Consider the following 26,707-nt stretch of genomic DNA (forward strand, 5'->3'; position numbering starts at 1 on the left):
TGTCGAGGTGTAGGGAAATCAGAAATTCAAAGCAGCAAGCCGACCGCTCCGGAGTCAGAGGCGGATCCGGAGAAGTAGGCGAAGAACGCACGCCAAGCTACGTTCTTCGATTGACAATGAAACCACCCGGCCTTTCAACAAAAAGCCAGCCCTTTCTCCGGCCCCTTGAGGCTCCCTGGGCCTATTGTAGTGCTCCTCCAGATTGAAATCTGGAATGCTGATCGCTGGAGCTCCAGCTGTTGCCTCTTCTTCGCCTTGAACAACTTGTAATTCTTGTCATCGTCCCGTGAACCGGATTCTCATTTAACTGCACTTTCGTTGTTTTTATTCGGCGCTGCTATTTTTATTTTTTACTATATTCAGGTTTGACTGCACTATGCCTTTAAGTGGGAAAAGAGCATTTAAAATAAATTGCCAATTTCGGTTAATTGTTGACACAACATTCTTGCGGTTGAGACTTCGAAAAAAATTCCCCAAAAACAAGATTTGGTTGCCAAGGCTTTGAACAAAAAGAAATTAAGTAGATGCCTGCCTACACCGACTTTGGCAACAAAAAGCTTTGCTCACTTTTGATTTGAAATAAATTCTTTTTTTAATTATCCTATATTTTTTATATATTTTATAACGAGAAGTCATTTGTCAAATTGTAAAGAATTATAAAGACTTATATCTTCCTAGGGTACTAAATTGTTAAATACATTCTTTTTATATTCTACTTTTAATATTTTTTCTGGCGCCTGTGGCGCTTTTTGGTTTGTCATAGATTTGTTTCCAATTTAAATATAGCTCCTTGAGCTACACCCGCCCACCACTGATGACAGCACGATATTGTGCTCTTGACCTTGACACTTTTGAAAAAGAATTAAAAATATAAATAAATGTTTTTGAGGAGAATCATTTCCTAACAAAAAATTCAAATTTTAAATACATGTTCATATACTTTACATTTTACTCCCTCTATTGGTGGAGTTAGATTATAACAGCTGTTAAGTTACAGAGTTGCCGGAATGATTTGAAATGTTAACCGGCACTGTCGCATTTTTAACGTAACCTTAGCAACGGTCTATTCGATTTTATTGTACAAAATAGAGTGAAATTTAAGAAAAATGTTTCGCCGCGGTAAATTAGCTTTTCTAAATACGAAAGACGATCGAATTAAAATAATAAACGAGCGCATTTCACTCACCGAACGCCATTTGATGGAAATGTGCAGCTCCTTTGCATTGGTTACCAGGAAAATGGCCAAGTATATAAAACCACAATACCTTTTTGGATGTCTATCTATTAAAATATTATTCCAGGTACCGCGATTCGTTCGATGAGCTGGCCAAAGGAGTCAAGAGCTATGCGGACGACGAGGAAATCAACGAGAGTCTCTGCCAAGGACTGAAAAGTTTCACCAATGCTGTGACCCTCATAAGCGACTACATGGACACTAATGTCCACCGATTGGAACAGAAGGTACATACATATATACTAATTCTACTATAGTGAAAAAAAACTAATATTTTCACTCCAAGATCGTCAACGAGCTGGCCCAATTCGAACAGCTCTGCAAGTCCACGCGGGACAATCTGCGCCTGGCTGTCATAGCTCGGGATAAGGAGGTCCTTCGCCAACGCCAGATGCTGGAGCTGAAGTCCAAGTTTTCGGCCAATAATGTAAGGATTTTAATTGAGATTATTTTACCAACATAGTAACAAATTTACCCCTCAGAGTGCCGCCGATTCGGAACTTTTTAAAGCGAAAATGGAAGTGCAACGCACCAACAAGGAAATCGACGATATTATCGGGAATTTCGAGCAGCGAAAGTTGCGAGACATCAAGGAACTTCTCAGTAATTTCATCCTTATATCCATGAAGCAGCACACCAAGGCTTTGGAGGTGCTCAGCGCCAGCTACTATGACATTGGCAACATTGACGAGCGGGACGATTTCCTGGAGTTCCAAAAACTCATGAAGACCAAAGAGGAGCCTGCAACCCGCAAGGCAGCCTTCAAGAAAGGCCTTCGCTCTCAGTCGATGGATAGCTTGGACCATGAGCATCTGGTTAGTCCTTTGAAGCGACGTCAAAAGCTGTCGAGGAGCACCAAAAATCTAACTCGTGCCGGAATCAATCACGGCAGTAAAACGGAGCCGGAGGAAAGTGAGGAGCAGGATGACGACGACGAAGACGATGAGGACGAAGAGGAAGAGGTGAGATTTGATTACAAATTATCAGAGATTTAAACTATACTTAAATAATACCACCTGATCTAATAGGAAACTGAGCAAAGTGGCGAGGAGGAAGAGGAATCTGGTACCGCCTCTGACGATGAAAGGGAGCCCACCCAGCCGAGCACCCAGGCCACTCCACGGGAAAACGTCTTCGGTGCCAAGTTGCGATCTGGAGGCAGCAAGGAGTCTACCACACTGTCGTCCACCACCAGTGCTGCCTCGGCTTTGACCAAGCCACTCCGCCAGCCGGTCAAGCATCCCTTCAAGGCAGTGGCCTCCACACATGTAAGGCTGCAGAAGCAGTTCCATGTGCCTCCACACTAGCACCTGCCAGTGCTATAGACTAGATATCGCAAATCAGTATTACTGAATTAATTATTTACATGCCTCCCGCTAAGCTTAAACAAATAAAAACAAAATAATAGACTAAATGCTAAAAATATCTAATATTTTAACTGCAAGCTTCTCTTTTCATAAGACCACAAACTCATAAAATATTTATTAGAAACTCTTAAGGAAGCATATGAAGTTTGGTATTCAATTGTCATTTATATCCCTAACTACATTTTATGAAGTTATGAGAGTTACAAAATGCTAAAATCGAAGAGTGGCTTGATCTTTGACTATTTAGTACTATGCAAAAAAACATAAACTTGAGATCTTATTCAATAAGGTTTTAGAAAAATTCATAACCACCTTAATACTTGAACTTCTTGCAGCAGAATTATTTCAAAAGCCTTATAAAAGCACGTAGTTAATATTTACAATCAGATACACTTTTATTTTCACCTGGCAGGTATCCACATAATCATTCGATTTCAAAGGTAGGCACAATCAACCTCTACCAAGACTGATTTGCACTTTTAATGGTCACGGCTCACGATTTGCATTATTTGCTCCAAATAAACAAGAATAAATATATGCATATCATAACTAATCAAGCGGAAATGTCACCTTTCTCCCCCGTTTCGCTTCCTGCAACCACGAAATACTTGACACACCAGGTCAGAAGGCGGAAAGACGGTCGCCTGGTAACCGTTGTTAAATCGAAATCCTGAAGCTTTACAATTCTCGAATTTGTTTTAATACGATTATAAATAGAAACTAAAAGGCAAATAACACTAAATTATTGGCCCGTTGCTCACAAAACGTATTACTTTACTTAAATTATGATGCTCCCGTATGGGAAACTTAAAGCTACGCAATAAACAGATGAGCAAGTGTGTTGTTGAGAGCAAATGGGTGCGGGAATATACATATAAATGAATGTGATAGCCAGGAATTGTAATCTTTAATTTGGTGACGAGGTGAGGATGTGACTGGTGCCGGGGTGTTCGATGCATCTATGAATGTATCTTATGGGTTTCGGACTTCATACTCCAGAGGGGTGTGGCCGGTGGCCAGCACTACGGATCTCATTTCTCCGGGACCTGTCCCTCGATTCCGGCCTGGTTCATCAGATCGGCAATGCTCTTTTCCAGATCATCGATACGGTTGCCCATGTCGTCGATCCGAGTGATTATCTGATCAGACATGGTCTGGAACTTGTCCTGCACGTTCTGCAACAGATTTTGTACCTGATGACAGGAGGCGTTGTTTACTGGGTGCTCTCTTTGTTAGGTGTCTCATGTGGATTACTCACGTAAATGGTCAGCTCCTGCATGTTCTTGGGGTCCGCGTTGCTGTTCAGAGAGTAGTTCTGGTCCAGGTCACTGTCCATCTCGTTCCGCAGATCGGTCATCCTGTGTTTCCTTCTGACGTCGTATAAAAGTACAAAATTACAAAAGCTTCTGGCTGATAGCTTCGATTCCGGCGGCGGCTGCTTAACTTCTGCAAATTAATTTTTATCAGCCCTATTATTGTAGGGTTGTCAAGAGGTCGAAAATATCGATATTTGTAATCGTTTCAAGGACTTTGCCTAGATATCGAAAATATAATAGTTTTGTTTATTTTTAATTATCCTTTTATTATCCTTATTTATATATTTCCATTTACTGCGTCCTTGGATGTTTTTCCAACTATCAGTCCTCCAACTATTGGTTATAATAGAAGAGTCAAAAGAAAATAGCCCGAAAAAGGTAAATTGTAAATATATATTAAACAAAAATAGCCATTACATTATAAAAATGTATTTATTTAAATATTTATACAATATTTATTTATTTAAGTGTCCATAAGTTATTAACTTCTAACATTATTCATTCGTCTTAATCCTTTTTCAATAAATACTAAACTACACTTTTTTGTTCTTAGATAACAGTTAAGTTAATAGAATAAAAAATAATAAAAACAAAAAGAATATAAAAAACGGATTTAATGTTTTTTTCTGCAATAAAAAAATCAAAACTCTTAAATACAAAATATCCGTCGTAATCCCAGTGTAAACAGAACATTAAAAATAAAGGTTGGCGGCAACCCTGCCACACGTGTCTGGTTTAGCGCCTACCAAATGGATGTGGATGAGGGAAAACAGCAGGTTCTTAAATGAAATCATTTAAATTAACTTTTTGACGAATATATTTTATTAATTATAGGTTGTCATTGAGGAGAATCCCAATGAGCATGTGATTCGTGAACGAAACGCCGAGATTGTATCCGGCGGGAATGTATTCTACAACCCTGTTCAGGAGTTCAACCGGGATCTCAGCATCTCGGTGCTGAATGTTTACCACAGGATATTGGTAAAGGAAAGAATAGAAAAGGCGGCCAAAAAACAGCAGCAGCGGAAAAGGGCGAAAGATGAAGAGAAGAAGGAGGTGAAGGAGAACGAAGGCGCACCCACGCTAGGACCTGAAGAATCCCCCACTTATGTGGCCGGAAAACGCTATGAGGATGGTATGCGGATCCTAGAGGCCCTAGCGGCCACTGGGTTACGGAGCATCCGATATGCCCAGGAAATCGCTGGTGTTCGCCAGATTGTGGCCAACGATCTGTCTCGACAGGCAGTGGCCTCCATAAACAAGAACGTGCAGCACAACCAGGTGGAGGAGCTCATCGAAGCGAGCCACGCGGATGCGATGTGAGTTTCTGCTTTCATTGCTATTGTTAGCCTTCTCACAATCTGTTTATAAATGTTTCTTTCAGGACCCTCATGTATCTTTCAACTGCCCAAGAAAAGAGGTTCGATGCCGTGGACCTAGACCCGTACGGATGCCCGAATCGTTTCCTGGATGGTGCCATTCAGTGCCTGGTTGATGGAGGCTTGCTTCTTGTGACCGCCACCGACATGGCTGTGCTGGCGGGGAATGCACCGGAGGCTTGTTATGTAAAGTACGGCTCAGTACCTCTGAGGATGAAGTGCTGCCACGAGATGGCACTGCGCATCCTGTTGCACTGCATTGAGAGCCACGCGAACCGGCATGGAAAGTACATTGAACCTTTGTTGAGTATCTCAGCGGACTTTTACATCCGTATATTTGTCCGAGTTCGTGTCGGCCAGGCGCAATGCAAACTGTCGATGAGCAAACAGTCGTGGATGTATCAGTGCACCGGATGTGACACCTTCACATTGCAGCCGTTGGGCATCACCAAACCGAATCCGACTGCAGGAAACCCACAGCAGCTAAAGTTTGGCATACCCACGGGTCCCGCGGTGAATTCCCAGTGCGAGCACTGCGGGCACAGGCACCACTTGGGTGGACCCATATGGTCGGCTCCGCTACACAACCCGGAATTCGTAAACCAGCTTTTGGAGGCCGTCCAGGAATCACCCTTGGAGTCTCTGGGCACTCAAAGGCGAATAGTTGGTGTGTTGTCCATGGTCCAGGAGGAACTTCAGGACGTGCCTTTATACTATACCCCGGACAAGCTGTGCTGTGTCCTCAAGCTGGAGATTGTGCCCATGCTGAAGTTCCGATCGGCTTTGCTCCATGCTGGCTATCGTGTTTCCTACTCCCATGCTTCGAAAAACTCTCTGAAAACAGACGCACCGGCTTCTGTACTGTGGGACATCTTGCGCAGCTGGAGCAAGCGGCATCCGGTCAATCCGGATCGAATGATTCCCGGTACTCCTCTGCAGGTGATCCTTTCCAAACCACATACCACGGATTACGATTTTGATAATCTACATCCGGCTGCCAATCCGAAAAGCCGTAAGTCGGCACTTTCCCGCTTCCAGGAGAATCCCACGCCACACTGGGGACCAGGAACCAGAGCCACCATTATGTAAGTTTATAGTTAGACATATTTTTTCGTCTATAAAAATTCATGTTTTTCCCTTCAGGATTGGGGACAATAAACAGCCCAAGAGCTATCGTAACCAGAACAAGAAGCAGCGCCAAAAAGCGCTAGAGGGGGAGAACAAAGTCACTGCCCAATCGGAGGATTCAGAGGAAGTGGAGCATCAAGCCAAGCAACCCAAGCTAGATACCGCTTTATGACAACAGCTCCACAATTTCATTTAATTTACTTGGGGCTGAAATGTGTGTACTAAAAAAATGTATTTTTAAAAAATTATATTTTTTTTGTAACCTTTCGGGGTATTGTAATTGTTTTTTGATGTCTTTAAAATGGATCAGTAAGTGGATCATTCCACTGGGCGGACGAAAATGAGGACTAAAGCGCCAACTTCAATATTGAAACAATTAGCCACACCTTTAACTGACCAAAATTGAACCTTGAACCAAAACAAAGAATGTGTTTTTTGAACCAAAATGAAACAACGTCGCAACATCGGAGCAAAATAAGAACCCAAAGTACATAATTTATACTGATAATGGATGGAAATCCTCTGGTCCAAACTGAATTTTCCTATGTGCGACGATTGCTCCGGTGTTACAAATTTATTTTCAATAATGTTTAAGTAGAATGCGAAAGTTTTTTTATAACTTTTTGAAGGCAGAGTGCAAAGGCTTTCGTGGAACTAGTACCGGAAGAAGTTGCCGTCGGAGGTCTGGCGCGAGAATCCATTGTTGACCAGTTGGTTGTGGACGCCACTGCAGATCAGCTTGACGCTATGAGGATGGATCTTCTCCTTGCAGCCACCTGAGAATATTACTTTTTAAAATAATCTGCTTCCTGAAGACAAAAATTACTCACCAATTCGCAATGGATGGCCTAGGGAATCCTCCTGCTTTCGACGAATTATTTTTGTATTACGGAGAACCCTAAAGGACTGATGCTGAGCGCCAATCTCCTTAGCTGCTCCCGGAGCCGACCAACTGGATATGCATGACTTACAAGTCTCATGTTGCATCACGTAGTCCACCTTCTCCGGAAAGGCTTCCCGTGTGTGATCGTAGCGCGACTGCAGCCTGAGGTCCAAGACATCCTTCGGGATATGGGGACTGGCACGGAAACGCTTGCTCGAGCGGACTGAGTTCATGGTCTGGTGGTAAAAAAGACGCTGGTACGGCTGCAGATGGCCATGCCAATTTCCCGGATTCAGGTGGGGCTCCGGTGCCGGAGGTTCCGGGAATTTGCACACATAAGTGCCCTCCGTGTGCAGGTCCGGCTGCCTAAGAATTACAATTCTAATTGGTTTACTATATCTTTAAACTATTAGATGTAACCCACCATGAGTCATTCTTTATTTGCACTAGATCGTAACGAATCATCTTTCTGAAATAAGATTCTTAGTCTTTAATTAGTCGAATTTTGTGCTGCAGTGTAGCTTGCTTCTAGGGTAGGACCTGGATGTTTGATTTTGTGTCGGGGATTCCTTACAAATGTTTTGTCGATAAAACAAACGCCTCCCAAGGAAACGAAATGAAAAAATAATAAAATTTAGGGTTGTAAAGCTATAATGGCAGTTACCCAACTTCATATGCGTATATTCTTTTAAGAGGGTTATCCTGTAATACTTGAAAGGACAATAGGGCCCCCTGCGATGACCATATCTTGGCCAATTTCCATCCGATTCTGGAGTGGAGTACCTTAAATGATTGGTGGATAGATTCTCCATAAAACTGCATCCAAATCTGAGAACGAAATATTTTTTAGATTTTTGTTGAAATTTCCTGGGGGATCCCCTTCAAAAGTCGCAAAACGCATGGAAGGACTATATGCCCCCACTGCGATGGCCATAACTTGGCCAATTTCCATCCGATTCTGGAGCGGAATACCTTAAATGATTCGTGGATAGATTCTCCATAAAACTGCATCAAAATCTGAAAACGAAATATTTTTTAGATTTTTGTTAAAATTTCCTAGGGGATCCCCTTCAAAAGTCGCAAAACGCATGGAAGGACTATATGCCCCCACTGCGATGGCCATAACTTGGCCAATTTCCATCCGATTCTTGAGCGGAATACCTTAAATGATTGGTGGATAGATTCTCCATAAAACTGCATCAAAATCTGAGAACGAGATATTTTTTAGATTTTTGTTGAAATTTCCTGGGGGATCCCCTTCAAAAGTCGCAAAACGCATGGAAGGACAATATGCCCCCACTGCGATGGCCATAACTTGGCCAATTTCCATCCGATTCTTAAGCGGAATACCTTAAATGATTGGTGGATAGATTCTCCATAAAGCAGCATCAAAATCTGAGAACGAAATATTTTTTAGATTTTTGTTGAAATTTCCTGGGGGATCCCCTTCAAAAGTCGCAAAACGCATGGAAGGACAATATGCCCCCACTGCGATGGCCAAAACTTGGCCAATTTCCATCCGATTCTGGAGCGGAGTACCTTAAATGATTGGTGGATAGATTCTCCATAAAACTGCATCCAAATCTGAGAACGAAATATTTTTTAGATTTTTGTTAAAATTTCCTGGGGGATCCCCTTCAAAAGTCGCAAAACGCATGGAAGGACTATATGCCCCCACTGCGATGGCCATAACTTGGCCAATTTCCATCCGATTCTGGAGCGGAATACCTTAAATGATTTGTGGATAGATTCTCCATAAAACTGCATCCAAATCTGAGAATGAAATATTTTTTAGACTTTTGTTAAAATTTCCTGGGGGATCCCTTTCAAAAGTCGCAAAACGCATGGAAGGACTATATGCCCCCACTGCGATGACCATATCTTGGCCAATTTTCATCCGATTCTGGAGCGGAATACCTTAAATGATTCGTGGATAGATTCTCCATAAAACTGCATCAAAATCTCCATAAAACTGCATCCAAATCTGAGAACGAAATATTTTTTAGATTTTTGTTAAAATTTCCTGGGGGATCCCCTTCAAAAGTCGCAAAACGCATGGAAGGACTATATGCCCCCACTGCGATGGCCATAACTTGGCCAATTTCCATCCGATTCTTAAGCGGAATACCTTAAATGATTGGTGGATAGATTCTCCATAAAACTGCATCAAAATCTGAGAACGAGATATTTTTTAGATTTTTGTTGAAATTTCCTGGGGGATCCCCTTCAAAAGTCGCAAAACGCATGGAAGGACTATATGCCCCCACTGCGATGGCCATAACTTGGCCAATTTCCATCCGATTCTGGAGCGGAATACCTTAAATGATTCGTGGATAGATTCTCCATAAAACTGCATCAAAATCTGAGAACGAGATATTTTTTAGATTTTTGTTGAAATTTCCTGGGGGATCCCCTTCAAAAGTCGCAAAACGCATGGAAGGACTATATGCCCCCACTGCGATGGCCATAACTTGGCCAATTTCCATCCGATTCTTAAGCGGAATACCTTAAATGATTGGTGGATAGATTCTCCATAAAACAGCATCAAAATCTGAGAACGAAATATTTTTTAGATTTTTGTTAAAATTTCCTGGGGGATCCCCTTCAAAAGTCGCAAAACGCATGGAAGGACTATATGCCCCCACTGCGATGGCCATAACTTGGCCAATTTCCATCCGAATCTTGAGCGGAATACCTTAAATGATTGGTGGATCGATTCTCCATAAAACTGCATCAAAATCTGAGAACGAGATATTTTTTAGATTTTTGTTGAAATTTCCTGGGGGATCCCCTTCAAAAGTCGCAAAACGCATGGAAGGACAATATGCCCCCACTGCGATGGCCATAACTTGGTCAATTTCCATCCGATTCTGGAGCGGAGTACCTTAAATGATTGGTGGATAGATTCTCCATAAAACTGCATCCAAATCTGAGAACGAAATATTTTTTAGATTTTTGTTAAAATTTCCTGGGGGATCCCCTTCAAAAGTCGCAAAACGCATGGAAGGACTTTATGCCCCCACTGCGATGGCCATAACTTGGCCAATTTCCATCCGATTCTGGAGCGGAATACCTTAAATGATTCGTGGATAGATTCTCCATAAAACTGCATCAAAATCTGAGAACGAAATATTTTTTAGATTTTTGTTAAAATTTCCTGGGGGATCCCCTTCAAAAGTCGCAAAACGCATGGAAGGACTATATGCCCCCACTGCGATGGCCATAACTTGGCCAACTTCCATCCGATTCTTGAGCGGAATACCTTAAATGATTGGTGGATAGATTCTCCATAAAACTGCCTCAAAATCTGAGAACGAAATATTTTTTAGATTTTTGTTGAAATTTCTTGGGGGATCCCTTTCAAAAGTCGCAAAACGCATGGAAGGATTATATGCCCCCACTGCGATGGCCATATCTTGGCCAGTTTCCATCGGATTCTTGAGCGGAATACCTTAAAGGATTAGTGTAAAAATTCTCAATATTCCATATTAACTTTCAGTCATTGAAGGACCAATTTGCTAGCACTTATGTGTGAAACATGTATGAAATATGTCTTTGTTTCATAAGGCTATGAATACCTATAACATTATGGAAGCTGGGACTTTTAGTAATGTAGACATTTTGTAATGTTCTCTTTGTTTTTAATTTATTAAATCAGCCATATAACTGTACAATATAATTCGAAATATAGTTGCCAGGGTATATAATCTTAAGAAGCTTTTAAAACTACTTAATATATCTATAATTTTGAAAGGAAAACGTTAATTATAAATCTGAAAATATAAACACTCATATTTCCGTTGCCTAGTTTTAAGGGCCCAATGAGGCCGATTAGCAATGAAGAATAACATTTTACCGTTTTTTGTGATATAATAACATTGCTGAAGATCTTATTATTTGGCAGGAATTTAATTATTAAAATTAAAAAAATTAATTTAAAAAATAGCGCCCTCCTCCTCGATTCTCATAGGTTGCACTTAAGCAAGCCCGAAAACCAAAAATAATTCGTTTTTTTTTGTTAATTTAATTTTTTCTTATTTTTGCTATTGTTTTTGTTTTTGTTATGTTTATTGTATCATTTGTAGTTGTTTTTTTATACATTTTTTACAATTTGGTGTAACTTTTTTTTGCAATTTTTTTTTTTAAATTTGTTGTGGTATATTTTTTGTTGTTTTTCCGACCATGTATGGCGTGATCACTATCGTGATTTCAACAATGCAATTGGTGATGGCCATCAAAGCGCCCGTATAGTTGGGACTCCAGATGGATGTCCAGAGGACTTAGTTTCATGCCGGCTTTCACGGCACCCAGAAGACCCATGGTGAAGGACGACGACAAGGAGGCGATCATAGCCGGCGTAGGAGGCGATCATAGCCGGCGTAGGAGGCGATCATAGCCGGCGTAGGAGGCGATCATAGCCGGCGTAGGAGGCGATCATAGCCGGCGTAGGAGGCGATCATAGCCGGCGTAGGAGGCGATCATAGCCGGCGTAGGAGGCGATCATAGCCGGCGTAGGAGGCGATCATAGCCGGCGTAGGAGGCGATCATAGCCGGCGTAGGAGGCGATCATAGCCGGCGTAGGAGGCGATCATAGCCGGCGTAGGAGGCGATCATAGCCGGCGTAGGAGGCGATCATAGCCGGCGTAGGAGGCGATCATAGCCGGCGTAGGAGGCGATCATAGCCGGCGTAGGAGGCGATCCCCATGGAAATGGCCGGACCGAGGGATGCGACGACGGCTAGCAAGAACGGCAAGTTATAAACAAGACATCCACAAAAAGCCTCGAAAATTACTAGCAAAGATCACAAACCCAACACCCAAAAGGTGACTCCTCCGAAAAACCCATGATGGTGCCCACCTGACCACCACCCAACACCCAGTTTACACCGCATTGTTTGCCCGGAGCCAGAGACCCATGAGGACACGACACGTGCCACGATCAGCCAGTCGGAGCTTCTCAGGTAAGAACAACATATTTTTAAGATTTTTAGTGAAATTTTCGGGGGGGTCCTTAACAATGGCGATATCATGGCCAGTTTCTATCCGATTTTATCCACTCTTCTGATTATGAATCTGAAATAACAACCCATTACCCATAACCCACATAAAAAAAAGAATCATGATTAAAGAAACAAGAATTTTTATTTCGTTTTTGTTGCTGCAAAGGAAGTTTATTAGTCTTGTACTCACCAATTGAAGGAGGCCGTGAAGAAGGGAAAGCAATAAAGTAATTATTCCAAATCATATCATATTCCGATATCAATGGCTTAGCTGGTAGGGGCGCAGCTGGAAAAGTTTATTCGCCTAAACTCAAAGGGGCCCAAACCGACTTAGCCCAGACCAACAGACAGGAAACCACCAACAACGCCAACCAGCAACAAATGACGAGACGAGATGAGACGAGGCGAGAACAGGAGAAGAAGTGACAGGAAACAGCAAACAGCAAACGGGAAACTACAGGTATGCCGCTCGGTTCAGCACAGCTCAGCTCCCAGCTCCCAACTCCCAGAAGCTGTAACTGTGGCCAGCTGGAATGGAGTGGAGTGACTGTATCAGCGGCAGCGGCAATCAGGAAACTGCAACGGCGGCAACGGCAACAGCAACAGCAGTAGCAGGTGCAGCAAACGGGAGCAGGAACAGGAGTGCAGCAGCAACAGCAACAGCAGATGCAGATGCAGATACAGCAGCAACAACAGCCACGTGATGTCCGCTCCAGGGAAGACGGAGGTGGAGATGATGCGCTCGCTGCTGCCTCCCTCGCGATATAATTACAATCTTTTATCTGAACCGCAACAACCAACGGCCACACACCTTTTTCCTGCATGTATATAATAAACATGTGGTAGAAATCTTGTTAATAAGTTATGTCGTTACATTGGTACAAAGAACGGAAACGGAAACGCAACACAAATGCTATCGCACCCAACGGAACGGAATGGATCGAAACAAAGTTATATTGGACAAAACCTATCACTTATTCTCATCTGCAACCTGTCTTCACCTTCTTTTCGCCTCCTTCATCTTGATATCTTTCTTATTTCCGTGTTATATTGAGTTTATTTTGTTAAGTTTTTGTTTTGTTCAAGCATCTCTACTATGCTGCTAAGTATTATCAAAAGCCTAATTGGAAAGAACCAGTATATCGAGGGATATCCGCAAGTGGCGGATATTAACCTCTCATCATAATTATGCGTTCTCTCTACCGTTTTCTTTTTGTTTTTCCGCCGAAACTTAAAATAGTTCGCTATAAATAGTTGTGTAAAGTGTAAGACTGTTCAATGGTTTGTATACCTGCTGTTCGGGTACAGCATGACACAGGATGTGAAGCCACGGATCCGGATAAGGTAACGGAATCCGGCTTTGTCAGCGAGAAATGTCTGAAAAAGAGAAAGTTTAATAAGATTGGTGATTCCCTCGCTATAATTTCATTATTTACCTCGCACTTCCACAAGTTGGAACGTTTTTAATCTTATTTAGGAGCCGCTGCGACTACGGGAACCAGATGCACCCAGTCCCGATCCTCCGCCACCTACACCATTTCGACTGTCGCCACGCACTGGACTGCGCGAGAATTTGGAGCGGCGCTCGGGCGAGCGGCTGCCCGCTGAACGGGAACGAGACCGTGGCGAGTAAGAACGGCGGCGAGGACTGCGCGAGCGTCGGCGCATCGGAGAGCGAGAACGAGAACGGCGACGACCGCCACCGGGACCTCCACCACCACCACCACCTCCACCTCCACGACGCCCACTGGTGCTGCGTGTCGGAGACGAGGGGCGACCATAGCGGGCCATCTGAACGCGGAGCTCCCTGCCGTCTAGCATGCGACCATCCATGGCCTCAAGTGCGTCCTCAGCATCGCGTTTATCATAGAAGCTACAAGATTGGGAGAAGGTAAGCTTATGAGACATTTGTGAATCAAAATGTACTACTATTCTATAGGAACAAGTAATAGAGTGTGGGATTCGCAGTATGTTGGCTAGCTGGGTTTTGGTAGGCAACAGTTGCAAGCGAAAACAGTTTCTCTGGCACATTTTGCCAAGGAATATGCACAGACTCGGCTGCTACACATTCAAATAAGGCAAAAATAATGCGAACTGATACTTCTTCATCTTAACATTAAAGTTCTCTTGTCGTATTCACAGTATGTTGGCTAGCAGGGATTTGGTAGGCAACAGTTGCAAGGGAACACAGTTTTTCTGGCACCAGTTGACGGATAAAAATGTACCCATTGCTTGAAGTACAAATACAAGAATGGCAGCTGATGCGCAGAGATATAATAATTCCATTTAATGCTAGTTTGGATGTCGTATTCACAGTATGTTGGCTAGCAGGGATTTGGTAGGCAACAGTTGCAAGGGAACACACTTCCTCTGGCATCGTTTTGCGAACGAAAATGTCCAGATGTAGCTAGCACATTCTCAGTCAAGGCAAATAATGCATAATTAATGGTAGGGTAAACAAATAGGTCTGTAAACTCACCGCACGAATGCGAATCCACGGCTTTCGCGTGTGTAACGATCCCTGGGTATGTAGATGTCTCCCACCTCCCCACAGCGCTCGAAAACACGACGCAGATCCTCCGGTGTGGTTCGATATGTGAGATTGTCCACCTGCCCAAGAAATAAGGAAATTTTGAATAAGATTGCCTTATGTCCATGCCGCCGCAGAGGTTATCTAACCGGGGCCAAAAACGTTGCCAGCCGGCCGCCATTTTGAAGGGCAAATTTCTCTTCCCACACCATCTGATACTTGCCTTCAGGGAGACCATGCCATCAATCCGGGGGGGCGGACGGGCACCGCCTAATCCACCGCCGTTGCTCATGATGAGATTGGAATTCAAAAAACACGCGGAATAAACGTTTTCCTGGAAGTTTGGATTTTCTCAGCAGACAAATTTGCTTTTTCTGAATCAATGGCGACCATAAAGTGACGTCTGACGTTTGATGACTTTCCCTATCGATAGCTGATATCGATAGGATCCGAAGATGTGACTGAGTAGCAGAGTTATCAGTATTCGCAAGGGACAGTTGTTTATGATGATTTTAATACAGTAATGTTTATAATTTCATTAAAAAATTTACTTTTATATAAATGTTATATAATTATAATTATTTGACCTACCAAATGGATTTTAATCATTTTCTGTCAACAAAAAACTACTTATGAATAAAAAGTCACTAAATTTTAGTGAAAAGAAAACTTCTCTGATTGTTTTTTTATGAGATTGCAACGTGCAATAGTTATTATAAGAATTTTGTCAATACATTAATTCCAGAATGTTCATAAATTCTTAAAATTCCCCATAGTTAGTCCCTACTGTACCTAGAGTTATCGATAGTTAACATACTGGTGGCAACCCTATCTCCATGCGTGGCTTGAAACGTGTAAAAATAATAGGAAATTGCTGAATAAAGGGGATTGCATTTCAAATTGTGGACTGTTAAATCGCTCCAAAACCTCAAATAGAAATCGCTACTAACGATAACCGATAACAAACATTGAAACCATCATAGTTGGCCAGGTTACAACTACAATAAATAACACTGGGCACAACATTAAGTACCGAAACGGAACGAAAGTCTGGCCAAAACCCCCCTCCAACCTTAAGCCGCCGCCCCCCTTTTGTACCGCAGAGGCGTGTGTGTTCTTTTTTTTTGTGCCATTCCCCGATACAAAACTAAAAACGATTACAATTACGATCCGGAACGACCGCGTGTGTTGTTTTGTGTGAGTGCGGGAGAAGCAAGAAGAAGAAGAATAAGAATAAGCAGAGAGCAGAAGTAGACGCAGGAGGGCGAAAGTGTGTCGCGTGAAAAAAGCAGATTTTTCTACGGTCGAGGAACAGGAATCCACAAACAATGGCTGCCCAGGAAAACACCGAGATCAGCACAAAGTTCTCCACGCTGAATGTGAACGCGGTGGAATTTGTTCCCAGTTTCAGTTACAGCGTGGCTGCAGCGGCGGCGACACAGCCAGAGACGCCGCCCCCACCTGCTCCGGTTGTTGGTGTTGGATCAACGGATCCGGGACCGGGTGCCACTGCATCAGCATCCGCCTCTGGATCCGCCACACCAGCCACAACCCCAGATTCCACCGGCAGCGGTGGATCCACAAACGCTCTATCATCATCAGCAGCAGCAGCAGCAGTGACAGCGGGAACGGGGGCAGTTGCGGGTGTAGTAGCACCTGCTGCTCCCTCGGCTACGGTTTCCACCTCCAATTCCGCATCACCAATTCAGGGTTCGCCCGCCACCACGCCCTCAAAAACAGCCACGGCGGCTGCTCCCGTGGAGAACATAAACTCGTCGGACAAAATCGCAAACAATGGTAAATAGCATTGCCCTCTCCCCCCTGTGAATTCCTGCTTCCCCACGTCCATTGAACCCTTCCACTGTGACGTCAACAAAGAGTGTTATTGTTGCTACCTGCTGGAAGACAAAGTAGATACGGCGAAAAGAAAGAGAAGTGAAGTGAAGAGAAAGGTTGCATTTTTTTTGCTAGGTTATTACCGCCCGCACATAACCTCAATTGTGCCTCGGAGTTGGCTTCTGCAGTCGGCATCGCATCGCATGTGTTGCTTCCTGCACACCACACCGCCCCCACCCCACCACGATATCTGTTATTTTTGAAGTTGAAACATTCCCAACTGCTAATTGGCAGTGCCGGGGCCACTAAATCCTGCCAAGATGTGGGGGCTTTTGCGGCTACTTTTCACGCCGTCGTGTCGCCAACGTAGTTGGCTGTCAGAGATGCGCAGATCGCCGGAATTCGTGACAGAGAACAGTGTCACGGGTTGTACATTAAAGTTATATTTTTTTAAGGGAATTAATTATTTTTTATTATTATTAATGGTTTAATGACTGGGTTGTACTTTGTTGCCCACCTGTTACCTAATTTTATATTTAATTTTTAAGTAAAGTAACTTTTTAAGATCAAAAGTGATACTTAGATCTAAAAGATACAATATCTGTTACTAAAAGATATTTCAAAAGACTATATTTAGTACTAAAGATAGAAGACTGAAGAAAATATACTAAAAGATAGTTAAAAGAAACTAGTAGATAGATAGATTGATCTTATAGATAGTAAGAAACTATTTTACTCCCTGAGGTTATTATCCGTATTTATTTTCTTTAATATTTATTTTTTATTCATTTCATTTTCAAAGTTTCATTTTTATTTTACTTTTTAAATGTTGATTTTTAGTAAAATCAGCACTTTTTATTGTTTTATTTATTTATTTTTTTCATAAAAACTCTAGAGCATCTCTAGAGGGGAGCTATTTTGTGCCACTCACCCGGCAACGCCGGCAAGCAGCTGTTCGCTGCCATTTTACTCCCGTCCGGTGCGCTCCCTCGCTTATTTGGCCATTTTCCCCCATTCTCCACTCTCCACCAACACGCTCTCACTCTCACTCTCTCCAAGCATGCCCCCTCTCCTCATTCATGTGTTTTTGACACGTTTGCAACTATTGGTGGCCTGTGATGTGTCCGGATTCCCTGGTAGGGACTCTTACCAATGGCCATTCCCATCCCAGATCAGATCCGGCCTAAATGGGGCTACCTGGCATGGCAACTTACTGAAGCTCTCCGGCAGTTGTAACCGCTTTGAACCCGATTTCCCTCTCCGCGGCAGCCAAACTTCAACGAAAAAAATGTAAAGCAGTCGGAACGGAAAGTCTGCGGCGACTGCCAGCACTTCGAAAAACGCGCGATCGTATCTCACAGATACGCTCTTTTCACTTTTAATAAGTTTGTGTTGGAAATCGTAGTTATGGAGAAGAATGGTCAAAAAAGTTAGTAGAAAAGGATCACCGTCGTTGGTAGCCGGAGGTTCTAGCCTGATTGGTGCAATTGTAGGTTCCTGGCTTATCGCTCTTCCCTAATCTATCAGCACCAGAGCACGTTTCGACACTCACCTTCCACACCGCATGACTCATCCGACCCCCAAACTGCCTGGGAGTCACTGATTACCAATTAGCATGTGGCTGACAGGTCGAAATCAACAAGTGCATGCAGTGCACAGAGTGCTTTTAGGGGAGGATTAGCATGGATTTAGTTTAGAAAGTCTACTTCTATTCCATTCTCATTCAGAAATTGGCAATACTACTCCTTTAAACAGTTCCCTTTTACAAAATTATTGAACTTCCCCCTATTTATTGTTTATTTTTCTTTCAGAAACTGATCCCGCTGATAGCTGGGATGTCGAAGAGGATGCAGTGATCACACCCGAAGACGAAGAAGTCGAGGATGCGGAGTTTACAGAGGGCGAGGCCACGCCCAAGGTGTCCAAAAAGAAGGTGGTTAAAGTGGAGGAGAACAGAAGCAAGCGTGAGCATGTGAACGTTGTCTTTATTGGCCATGTTGGTAAGTAAATAATTAAATAAAATAATTCAAAAATAATTAAAATAAATCTCTTTTTTAGATGCTGGAAAATCAACAATCGGCGGACAGATTATGTCGCTCACAGGCATGGTCGACAAGCGAACATTGGAGAAGTACGAGCGGGAGGCTCGCGAGAAGTCGCGTGAGAGCTGGTATCTGTCATGGGCGCTGGACACCAACCAGGAGGAGCGCGACAAGGGCAAGACTGTTGAGGTGGGACGTGCCTTCTTCGAGACAGATCGCAAACATTTCACCATCCTGGACGCGCCCGGTCACAAGAGCTTTGTGCCGAACATGATTGGCGGTGCGGCGCAGGCCGATCTCGCGGTGCTGGTCATCTCGGCGCGAAAGGGTGAATTCGAGACAGGTTTCGATCGTGGCGGCCAGACCCGAGAGCACGCCATGTTGGCCAAGACGGCCGGCGTTAAGCATCTGGTCGTTCTGGTTAATAAGATGGACGATCCGACGGTTAATTGGGATCAGACGCGATACAACGAATGTAAAGACAAAATACTACCATACCTCAAGAAGCTGGGTTTCAACCCGGCCAAGGACCTTACCTTCATGCCTTGCTCGGGCCTCAGCGGCTACGGCCTCAAGGATCAGATTTCCGAGACGCTGTGCCCCTGGTATCGGGGGCCTGCCTTCATTCCATTCATCGATGAACTGCCGTCACTGAACCGCAAATCCGACGGTCCCTTCATTATGCCCATTGTTGACAAGTACAAGGACATGGGCACTGTTGTTATGGGCAAGGTGGAGTCAGGAACGGCGCGGAAGGGTCAAAATTTATTGGTGATGCCAAACAGGGTGAGTTTTTTTAATAAAAAATATATAAATATGTAAGTTTATATAATTATTATCTTTTTAGACGTCTGTGGCAGTGGATCAGCTGTTCTCCGACGATTATGAAGTCACATCTGTGGGTCCCGGCGAGAACGTCAAAATCAAACTGAAAGTATGTCAGCACACTGTTTAAAACTATATTTTTTATTAAAAAATATTATGAATTATTAATAGGGCATCGAGGAAGAGGATGTTTCACCTGGTTTTGTGCTCTGTGATGCCACAAATCCCATCAAGACGGGAAAAATCTTTGATGCTCAGGTCGTAATCTTAGAACACAAATCAATTATCTGTGCGGGCTACTCGGCTGTTATGCACATACACTGCGCCGCCGAGGAGGTTACAGTGAAGGTAGGAGATACCTTTAGATCCCCTAACTAAAAAAGTAATTATGTTGTGTGATATTTTTTAGGCCCTCATTTGTTTGGTCGACAAAAAGACTGGCGAGAAATCAAAAACACGTCCACGATTCGTTAAGCAGGATCAGGTCGCAATTATGCGCATCGAGTGCTCCGGAATGATTTGCCTTGAACAGTTTAAGCTATTCCCACAAATGGGCCGATTCACGCTCAGAGATGAAAGTAGGTTTCCTGCTAAATATTTTTCTATTAAAATAATCAAATATTTCATATTATTTTTTAGATAAAACCATTGCTATTGGCAAGGTACTAAAGGTGGTCGAATAAATTGAGCCAAGCTAAATTCAAGCGCCCGCCTTTCACTGCGATTTTTGAGCATAGCATTGCACGCCAGACGAGAGACAACAGAAACAGAAATGCCATGCCACGCTACGCCACGCTTTCTTCATAATTGACAACCACTACTCACTCACAGAACCACTCACAGAAACACCCAACAGCAGCAAGAGCAGCAGCAGGAAACACTCACTCGGACTCCTATACACACATATGGTTACTTTACTTTATATACCTACCAGGCAATAGAAATTTATACACATTGGTTAGAGAGGAAATCGGTTAGGTGTCGACCAGGAAAAAAAAATAAGAGAAACCGAAACGTAACTGATGGCAATGTAGGTAGTGTGCATTATTAAACGGGCAAATTGAAAGTTAGTTTACTACTCGACCGAGTAGACGGGGCGGAGGAAATGAAAACAGCAGCGCATTATATACAAAATATTAACTATATTATGTGAAAACTATACAACAAAATCGGAAGCCAATGCGAAATGAAGATGGATGTACTATTTATATATATACACAACAAAAAAAACACTCGTACGTATATAAAGGATTATGTATGCAAGAGCGAACGACAGTCGATTGGAGAGGAGCCGAAATGATAATTGATAATGCACGAATAGGTTACATTTATGATTCCGTTTGTTGAGGAGGCCTATTGTCAAGGATATTGAGGATTAGTCGCCGCCATCGGTATACTTTCGTTTATTACTTTTGTATAAAATGTAAGAGTTACATGCCCCAAACACACACACATGCCTAAAACTACAGCTGCAAGCTAGCCCCCATTTTTTGTAATCATAGAAGTGAAAAGCAAGAAGCTGCCAGGCTCCGCCGAGAGGATCCAGTTGCTCCTTTCCCATTCGACTTCCCTGTATGCGCCTTTTAAATTGCAAATTTGTTAGATGTCCCGCAAATACAATACGATTTTTCTGCTCTTCTTTTTTTATACACGATATAATCTAAGTGCTTTAATTTAAGTTGAAGCTTAAAATCATGAAGTAAAGTTGGTTTGATTTGTAAACTCAAAATGATAAGTCGTTTGGTGTATTGAACAAACGCATATAATAGAAACAGTAACAGAGAAACATGTATCAACTACGTAAACCTTTAATTGTTAACCTTAATCTTAATTCAAATTATCCTTTGATAAACCAATTTAATTTTTTGCATAAAAAAGCACACACACATTTCATTTTCTTATAATTTAGTTAATTGAAGAATTCGTTCGTGAGAGTTGACACGAAACCGATATTGAAACAAAAAAAAAATTAATAATAAATGCCTTTTGCTATTAAGCAGAAACCAAAAACATCCATTTATTTATTTCGTTATTCTTTATTTTTGAACTCATCCAGATCCTGGACCAAGGCGGTTTCAAAACATTCATGTTTTCAGAATCGTTCTTATCTTTTCCCCTCCAGTCTTTGTTAACCGAAAATCAAAAATTGTTGCCCATTTAAAAAGACAATTATATTAAAATAATCATAGTAGTACCCATTGCCCCTATCTTAGTTAATTTAATTAACTGAAATAACACTCAAATCTGAAGGATATCAAAATTTGAACGCTTGAACGCTTTTCGCAGCAGCCTCCTAAGAATCGAAACTCGAGAAATAAATAATTCTTATAGTAATATAGTAAGTTCGATTTAATTGTTGACTACGCGGGAACTTATTGAAAATAATTCTTTATCCACAAAACATTAACACTGAACGGGAATCGGATATCGGAAATTGGAAATCGGAAACTATGCCATTTGACAAATAGAAGCGATCGGATAATATTAATAATAAAGCAAAGCGGGAATATTTATACAGATAAACGAAATTTAAATGTATTATTATTAAACATATACAACAGGTATAAAAAAAAAAAAACAGAAAAAATGAAACAAAAACGATCTGCATAAATTTGAACATTTTTTATCAATAAAAATGAAAAGGAAAAACTAAAAAATGAAAATATAAATGAAAGAAAAACAATATACTTTAATTAAAATTTACTTTATTGGGTTTATGATTTAAAAAAATAATGAGACAGACTTTTAAAATATTTTTGTTTATTCATAGAAATAGATACAAATAAATTCTTTTTTATTTATATTACACTAAGCATACTGCAGTATGTGAATTATTCTTAAAAATGTAAAACACAAATTTACAAATTTGATCCAAGATGCACATCATATAGAGGACTATCCTACTGAAAAGGTCTGTATTGGAAGGTTTGTACATATGGCTGCAGGTTACAGGTGATCTTCCCAAATCGTTTTCACTTCAACTCCCAGATTTGATCTGGGAATGTCCTTGAAACGGTTTAGGAAACTATTTTTTAAACTCTACTCCTTAGAATTGAGTATCACGGGTGGGACTACCCACTAGTATTCCTCCTGTTGATTCTTTTTGGCCAACAGCGGAGTAATGGGTTGATCTCTTCTGTTGGCGCGCTCCTCCTCCTTGATCTCCTTGTCGCCATAGATGTCCAGAGTCCGGCCGTAGTACCACACCAGGAAGTCAAAGAACATGCCAATGAATGTGAGGACTAGGTTTTGAAAAAAAAATGGGAATCTTAAGGACATAAATTTAAATAATTTTTAAAAACCAACTCACCGCAGGACAGGAAGTTCAGAGAATATCGGAACCGGGTTTGATCATACAACTGACAGTTTCCACTCCCATTACAAGTCTGGGACCACACCAAGCACGTGGAGTCTATGAGGCGTCCGAACATAATCGGACCCGGGATCAGGGCAAACAAACTGATCATCATCAAGGCTAATCCCTGGGCAAAGGACTTGTCCTCGTGCGCTACAGCGCGATAGTTGACAAGGACATTGCCCACGCGTCCCGAGGAGCCGAACCAGTTTATCACCATCGAGGTAATGGAGAACATCCAGAAGCTCCAATTGCAGTTCTTCGTGCAGATTCCTGGCCGAACCACCTCTTCCGGGAGGGACCTCTTTTTCCGCAGTATCGGCTCCTCGTTGAAATCGTTTTCGTTATTCAGAAGAGGGATTTCGTCGAATCCTAGGTCCGTAGTACTCTCCCATTCCGGCTCTGGTGTGGCTTCCAATAGTTTCAAGAACCTTTCGGCGGCACTTGGCGGGGAATTGGCATTGGCCAGGCAACTGCAGTCTTCGTAGATCTTGGAAGTGGCATTATAGCCACGGCAGCCGGCATGGCAGGCCGAGAAGTAGGTGGTGTCCGTGGGCTCATGGCATACTGGGGTGTAGCTGATGTCCTGGCACGAGCAGTTGGAGTTGCAAGAACTCGTCAGGTTAAGCCTTTAAGGAAACAAAGATTAGTATTTAAAATTTTTTAAAATTTAATTGTTAAACACTTACTGCCCCACATGGGTCATGGAGAAGGAGTCCGGGCAGTAGAGGAAGGCATAGGATATATTTCCCATCATGTAGATGAAGCCCACCATCACGTTCCACAATAGGACCTTGCTCACGTGAGGTTTCTTCTTCGACAAAACCAAACCAGATCCGATAAGACCCACTACCATGCCCAAAATGGACACAGGACCAACGATCTAAAATGGAGATATGTATAATTCCTTTTTCCATCATTCCACATAAAAATAACACTTACAATTGTGGCCTCCTGCGAGTTTTTGTGGAACTGCACCTCCATGTACTTGGTGAGGAAGGTCATGAATCCCGAGGCTCCCAGGATATAGAAGACACCCGACAGGATGTTGAAGATCAGTAGCTTATTTCGCAAGAGTCGCATGAGGGCACGTGGAAAGTCCTTCAGCTTCGGCAAGTCCGCATTTCCTCCCGCAGCCGCTCCAATATTGTCCAAGGCGGCGTTGGAGGAGAAGCGACTGCTCAGGGAGAGGTTCTCCTCCCGCTTCAGTTCCTCCTTGGTTTGGCGCAGCGCCAGCGGCAGATGGGAGTTGGTCTTCTCCGGATCATCAGCCTTGGGAAGTTGTTTCGGGAATAGGCCTATGAGACCAGAAAACAGGCACATCAGTGTACCCAAGATGACCCAGCCCAGCCACCAAGCTCCCAGCCAGCGAGGATCTGTTTTGTCGATCAGTGGGGTCTTGCTGGGATCGATGAAGGTGTTCAGGGAGATGTATCCTAAAAAACATATTTTATAATAAATATATCCTTTAAATAACACTGTCAAGCTTACCAAAAAAGAATCCTACAACTGGACCAATCATTCTTAGAGCCATGGCCACCGAGAGCATCAGGGGAGTGTTGGTCTTCTTGGTGTTGTCATCCAAGTAGGTCTGTCCCAAGGAGTAGTACATGGTATTGCCCACGCCCAGCACGAACTGTGAGAGGAATATGAGCACCAAGGGCACAATGCTGAAGAGTTCATCGCAGTCCTCCTCTTTCTTCCCAGCTCCACAAAGCTGTTCACTTTGGGCGGAGGTTACATTCTGCAATATGGGTAATCCTGCAGTGGAGTTACTATTCAGTAATCCTTCCTGGTACTCCTTGGTGAACTGCAGCACATCGTGACCAGCTCCGTAGATGAAGTGTGGCAGGCAGAGGATGTAGCAGGATAGCCCGCAGAACACTATGCCCCAGGCTATCCAACGCGGGCGATTCCGTTGACCGCCAATATAGGATAGGATGAGGGAGAGCATGATTTGGGAGATTTCATTGCCACTCAGGATGATTCCTGCAAGGATAAATATTTAAAATTAAAACTCTGGATTCAGTCTCACTTTTGACTCTCATTATAGCTCTTATAAATGGATATTTTTCAATAATTACCTGTCGTCTGGCTGGGTATCTTGAAGCGTTTCTCCAGAGTGGTCAGGGTAACGATGAAGTACATATAAGACATGGCCTGAATGGTGCCCAGCAATCCGTAAACTCCCATGAACATCTTGGTGGTGGCGTATTTTTGGAGCCAGGCCGGGTGCCAGTTGGCCATTCCACACAAGTAATTACCCGGTGGGGGCATGGATCCCCTTCTCTTCACTTCCGTCATTTTGGGATTGGTATGATAGTGTCTTGTCTTGGGATTTCAACTGTCCATCGGCTGCCACCGATAAGATAATGATCTAGTCTGGAAAAGGGTTGAATCAAATGGAACCATTGTAATTATCAATCAGGTTCAGGGCTTCTTGAAAAGAATCTCAAAATCTCTTATTGTATTTCATCAGGCGATGGTTGGACGGAAAATCTCTTCCGTAATCGTGACTCTCCAATCTGGCGAATCTTCGACACAGTTTAGGGCTTATAAAAATGGAAATTCGGCGAATCGATAAAGGCACCCGTTCTCAAGATCACATTAGGTCTTGGTCGGAGCGATTAGATAAACCTGTTTACTAACTCAAGTATAAAATATCTAAATGATTGGGTGGGTACTGTTCCATAAAGTCGTTGAAAGTAACGATGACCAGTTGAAAGATCTTATCCAGCCACCAATTTTCTATTCACGACAGACTAGAAAGAATCTTTTCCCGCCCAGTTACCTTTCAATCAACATTGTTGAGTCAATTGGATGGAAATATATATAAAGTTTATAGTCTTTAGTGGCAAGCTCTTGACCTCCAATCGATAGAGCTATATGTATGTAAAATTTTAACTCATTGTCCTTTACTCATATCAGTATAATGAACTCACTTGCCAGTATTATTATTGATGTTATGTGATTAATTACAACACGGAATCACCATTCTTTTGTGACTCAGATAATGGTGTTGGTGTACTTTATTGTTTTCAGTGAATCCAGTGAGTTAATTCTTAGAAAAATGCATTTTTCCACCCATTATTTTTATCAATTTTTTTATTTTGAATGTCTCAAGCAACTGATTAGTACAAATGTTTCGTTTATGGCCACTTGAGTTGTGAAAATCGAGGGTCATTCTCGTTGAAAAGTTTGAAATTATTTAATAAAATGGCAGGGTTATAGGAACAGGATAACTTTATTTCATTTAAAGTTATAAACTTTACTAATCCATTTATTTTTAAGGAAAACAAGGACATAATTCTACCAAAAAACACTGTTTTCTTTCAAGATTTTAGGCCAACAAGGACATCATTTTCGCACAAAAGACTGATATCTTCCGCATGACGGGCTACCCCAATGTCGATCGCCGAATGCCGCCCCCGTATCTCTCATAATCAGATTACCCGACAGGTGTACGTACGTTTCTTGAACTGGCTATACAATGCGCATATTATCAGTCGTCGAATAGTGACACTTAGTTTATTTTTTTAAAGAACAATCTTATCGGCACTTGGGCGATTAATTAAATTGCCGTTAGTGCTCCTTGTTCTAGCCAAGGAGCTGCAGGTCCCGGAAGATAGGAGACAGGTAGTAGGTGGCTGGGTGGCAGGTGAGAACCGATCCGCTCGGAAACGAGGCGCGAGTTAAACTGAGGACTGAAATTTGATATTCTCGTCTAGCTGGTCCCCGTAGCCGCCAATCGAAGCCTGATAAAGCTTTATCAGGCGATAAAGGCCCTCCACCACCCGATGGATTCAATCGGGC

The 26,707-nt window shown here is 42.6% G+C and overlaps 7 protein-coding genes across 10 annotated transcripts; 3 read left to right on the plus strand and 4 right to left on the minus strand.

The window, feature by feature from the left end:
* The first annotated feature begins 955 nt into the window (after positions 1–955).
* Positions 956–2,648, plus strand: LOC6497023 (protein FAM92A). Its single transcript, XM_001962874.4, has 5 exons — positions 956–1,246; positions 1,302–1,461; positions 1,521–1,661; positions 1,717–2,196; positions 2,263–2,648. Exons 1-5 carry the CDS (start codon positions 1,107–1,109, stop codon positions 2,539–2,541), a joined length of 1,200 nt encoding a protein of 399 aa, XP_001962910.1. The 5' UTR covers positions 956–1,106; the 3' UTR covers positions 2,542–2,648.
* A 630-nt stretch (positions 2,649–3,278) lies between these two features.
* Positions 3,279–4,098, minus strand: LOC6498480 (heat shock factor-binding protein 1). The gene is made up of 2 exons (XM_001962873.4): positions 3,860–4,098; positions 3,279–3,794 (listed from the first exon to the last, which is right to left on the minus strand). The coding sequence occupies exons 1-2, from the start codon at positions 3,956–3,958 to the stop codon at positions 3,633–3,635; spliced, it is 261 nt and encodes an 86-aa protein (XP_001962909.1). The 5' UTR covers positions 3,959–4,098; the 3' UTR covers positions 3,279–3,632.
* Positions 4,099–4,591: 493 nt separating this feature from the next.
* Positions 4,592–6,672, plus strand: LOC6497024 (probable tRNA (guanine(26)-N(2))-dimethyltransferase). Its single transcript, XM_001962872.4, has 4 exons — positions 4,592–4,693; positions 4,752–5,236; positions 5,302–6,381; positions 6,440–6,672. Exons 1-4 carry the CDS (start codon positions 4,667–4,669, stop codon positions 6,594–6,596), a joined length of 1,749 nt encoding a protein of 582 aa, XP_001962908.1. The 5' UTR covers positions 4,592–4,666; the 3' UTR covers positions 6,597–6,672.
* A 181-nt stretch (positions 6,673–6,853) lies between these two features.
* On the minus strand, positions 6,854–7,892 carry LOC6498479. Its single transcript, XM_001962871.4, has 3 exons — positions 7,732–7,892; positions 7,255–7,673; positions 6,854–7,200 (listed from the first exon to the last, which is right to left on the minus strand). The coding sequence occupies exons 1-3, from the start codon at positions 7,770–7,772 to the stop codon at positions 7,079–7,081; spliced, it is 582 nt and encodes a 193-aa protein (XP_001962907.1). The 5' UTR covers positions 7,773–7,892; the 3' UTR covers positions 6,854–7,078.
* Positions 7,893–12,429: 4,537 nt separating this feature from the next.
* Positions 12,430–15,264, minus strand: LOC6498478 (serine/arginine-rich splicing factor 2). 2 transcript variants are annotated; one of them, XR_006507501.1, is made up of 5 exons: positions 15,060–15,264; positions 14,786–14,916; positions 13,743–14,179; positions 13,598–13,683; positions 12,430–13,124 (listed from the first exon to the last, which is right to left on the minus strand). XR_006507501.1 is itself a non-coding variant. In XM_001962869.4 (4 exons), exons 1-3 carry the CDS (start codon positions 15,126–15,128, stop codon positions 13,780–13,782), a joined length of 600 nt encoding a protein of 199 aa, XP_001962905.1. In that variant the 5' UTR covers positions 15,129–15,264; the 3' UTR covers positions 13,337–13,683; positions 13,743–13,779. The 2 variants fall into 2 exon arrangements, 1 of the variants encoding a protein (XP_001962905.1); XM_001962869.4 differs by lacking the exon at positions 12,430–13,124 and having other exon boundaries at positions 13,337–13,683.
* Positions 15,265–15,623: 359 nt separating this feature from the next.
* Positions 15,624–21,549, plus strand: LOC6497026 (eukaryotic peptide chain release factor GTP-binding subunit ERF3A). Of its 2 annotated transcripts, none has more exons than XM_001962868.4 (7): positions 15,624–16,633; positions 18,484–18,672; positions 18,731–19,500; positions 19,562–19,648; positions 19,711–19,887; positions 19,949–20,117; positions 20,179–21,549. In XM_001962868.4, exons 1-7 carry the CDS (start codon positions 16,165–16,167, stop codon positions 20,220–20,222), a joined length of 1,905 nt encoding a protein of 634 aa, XP_001962904.1. In that variant the 5' UTR covers positions 15,624–16,164; the 3' UTR covers positions 20,223–21,549. The 2 variants fall into 2 exon arrangements, with proteins under 2 accessions (XP_001962904.1, XP_014761483.1); XM_014905997.3 differs by lacking the exon at positions 15,624–16,633 and adding an exon at positions 16,915–18,101.
* LOC6498477 (solute carrier organic anion transporter family member 74D) lies at positions 21,298–26,593 on the minus strand. 2 transcript variants are annotated; one of them, XM_001962867.4, is made up of 7 exons: positions 26,364–26,593; positions 24,979–25,271; positions 24,386–24,883; positions 23,837–24,330; positions 23,584–23,777; positions 22,850–23,523; positions 21,298–22,781 (listed from the first exon to the last, which is right to left on the minus strand). In XM_001962867.4, exons 2-7 carry the CDS (start codon positions 25,196–25,198, stop codon positions 22,618–22,620), a joined length of 2,244 nt encoding a protein of 747 aa, XP_001962903.1. In that variant the 5' UTR covers positions 25,199–25,271; positions 26,364–26,593; the 3' UTR covers positions 21,298–22,617. The 2 variants fall into 2 exon arrangements, with proteins under 2 accessions (XP_001962903.1, XP_032311141.1); XM_032455250.2 differs by having other exon boundaries at positions 24,979–25,276; positions 26,364–26,592.
* Positions 26,594–26,707: the final 114 nt, after the last annotated feature.

The sequence above is a fragment of the Drosophila ananassae genome, chromosome 3R (assembly GCF_017639315.1).
Source record: "Drosophila ananassae strain 14024-0371.13 chromosome 3R, ASM1763931v2, whole genome shotgun sequence".
Lineage (NCBI taxonomy): Eukaryota > Metazoa > Arthropoda > Insecta > Diptera > Drosophilidae > Drosophila > Drosophila ananassae.

Bases quoted from the DNA above. Each gene is read 5' to 3' on its own strand.
- LOC6497023 (XM_001962874.4), top strand. From the start codon at position 1,107: ATGTTTCGCCGCGGTAAATTAGCTTTTCTAAATACGAAAGACGATCGA. The intron at 1,462-1,520 runs GTACATACATAT...TTTCACTCCAAG, and splicing joins TCCACCGATTGGAACAGAAG to ATCGTCAACGAGCTGGCCCA. The intron at 2,197-2,262 runs GTGAGATTTGAT...CTGATCTAATAG, and splicing joins ATGAGGACGAAGAGGAAGAG to GAAACTGAGCAAAGTGGCGA.
- LOC6498479 (XM_001962871.4), bottom strand. From the start codon at position 7,772: ATGATTCGTTACGATCTAGTGCAAATAAAGAATGACTCATG. The intron at 7,674-7,731 runs GTGGGTTACATC...TGTAATTCTTAG, and splicing joins CAAATAAAGAATGACTCATG to GCAGCCGGACCTGCACACGG. The intron at 7,201-7,254 runs GTGAGTAATTTT...TAATATTCTCAG, and splicing joins AGGCCATCCATTGCGAATTG to GTGGCTGCAAGGAGAAGATC.
- LOC6498477 (XM_001962867.4), bottom strand. From the start codon at position 25,198: ATGACGGAAGTGAAGAGAAGGGGATCCATGCCCCCACCGGGTAATTAC. The intron at 24,884-24,978 runs GTAATTATTGAA...TTATCCTTGCAG, and splicing joins GATACCCAGCCAGACGACAG to GAATCATCCTGAGTGGCAAT. The intron at 24,331-24,385 runs GTAAGCTTGACA...TATGTTTTTTAG, and splicing joins AGTTGTAGGATTCTTTTTTG to GATACATCTCCCTGAACACC.
- LOC6498480 (XM_001962873.4), bottom strand. From the start codon at position 3,958: ATGACCGATCTGCGGAACGAGATGGACAGTGACCTGGACCAGAACTAC. The intron at 3,795-3,859 runs GTGAGTAATCCA...TCCTGTCATCAG, and splicing joins TGCAGGAGCTGACCATTTAC to GTACAAAATCTGTTGCAGAA.
- LOC6497026 (XM_001962868.4), top strand. From the start codon at position 16,165: ATGGCTGCCCAGGAAAACACCGAGATCAGCACAAAGTTCTCCACGCTG. The intron at 18,673-18,730 runs GTAAGTAAATAA...TCTCTTTTTTAG, and splicing joins TGTCTTTATTGGCCATGTTG to ATGCTGGAAAATCAACAATC. The intron at 19,501-19,561 runs GTGAGTTTTTTT...TTATCTTTTTAG, and splicing joins TATTGGTGATGCCAAACAGG to ACGTCTGTGGCAGTGGATCA.
- LOC6498478 (XM_001962869.4), bottom strand. From the start codon at position 15,128: ATGAGCAACGGCGGTGGATTAGGCGGTGCCCGTCCGCCCCCCCGGATT. The intron at 14,917-15,059 runs GCAAGTATCAGA...TTTCTTGGGCAG, and splicing joins ATGGCATGGTCTCCCTGAAG to GTGGACAATCTCACATATCG. The intron at 14,180-14,785 runs GTGAGTTTACAG...CCAATCTTGTAG, and splicing joins CGTGGATTCGCATTCGTGCG to CTTCTATGATAAACGCGATG.
- LOC6497024 (XM_001962872.4), top strand. From the start codon at position 4,667: ATGGATGTGGATGAGGGAAAACAGCAG. The intron at 4,694-4,751 runs GTTCTTAAATGA...TATTAATTATAG, and splicing joins TGGATGAGGGAAAACAGCAG to GTTGTCATTGAGGAGAATCC. The intron at 5,237-5,301 runs GTGAGTTTCTGC...TGTTTCTTTCAG, and splicing joins GCGAGCCACGCGGATGCGAT to GACCCTCATGTATCTTTCAA.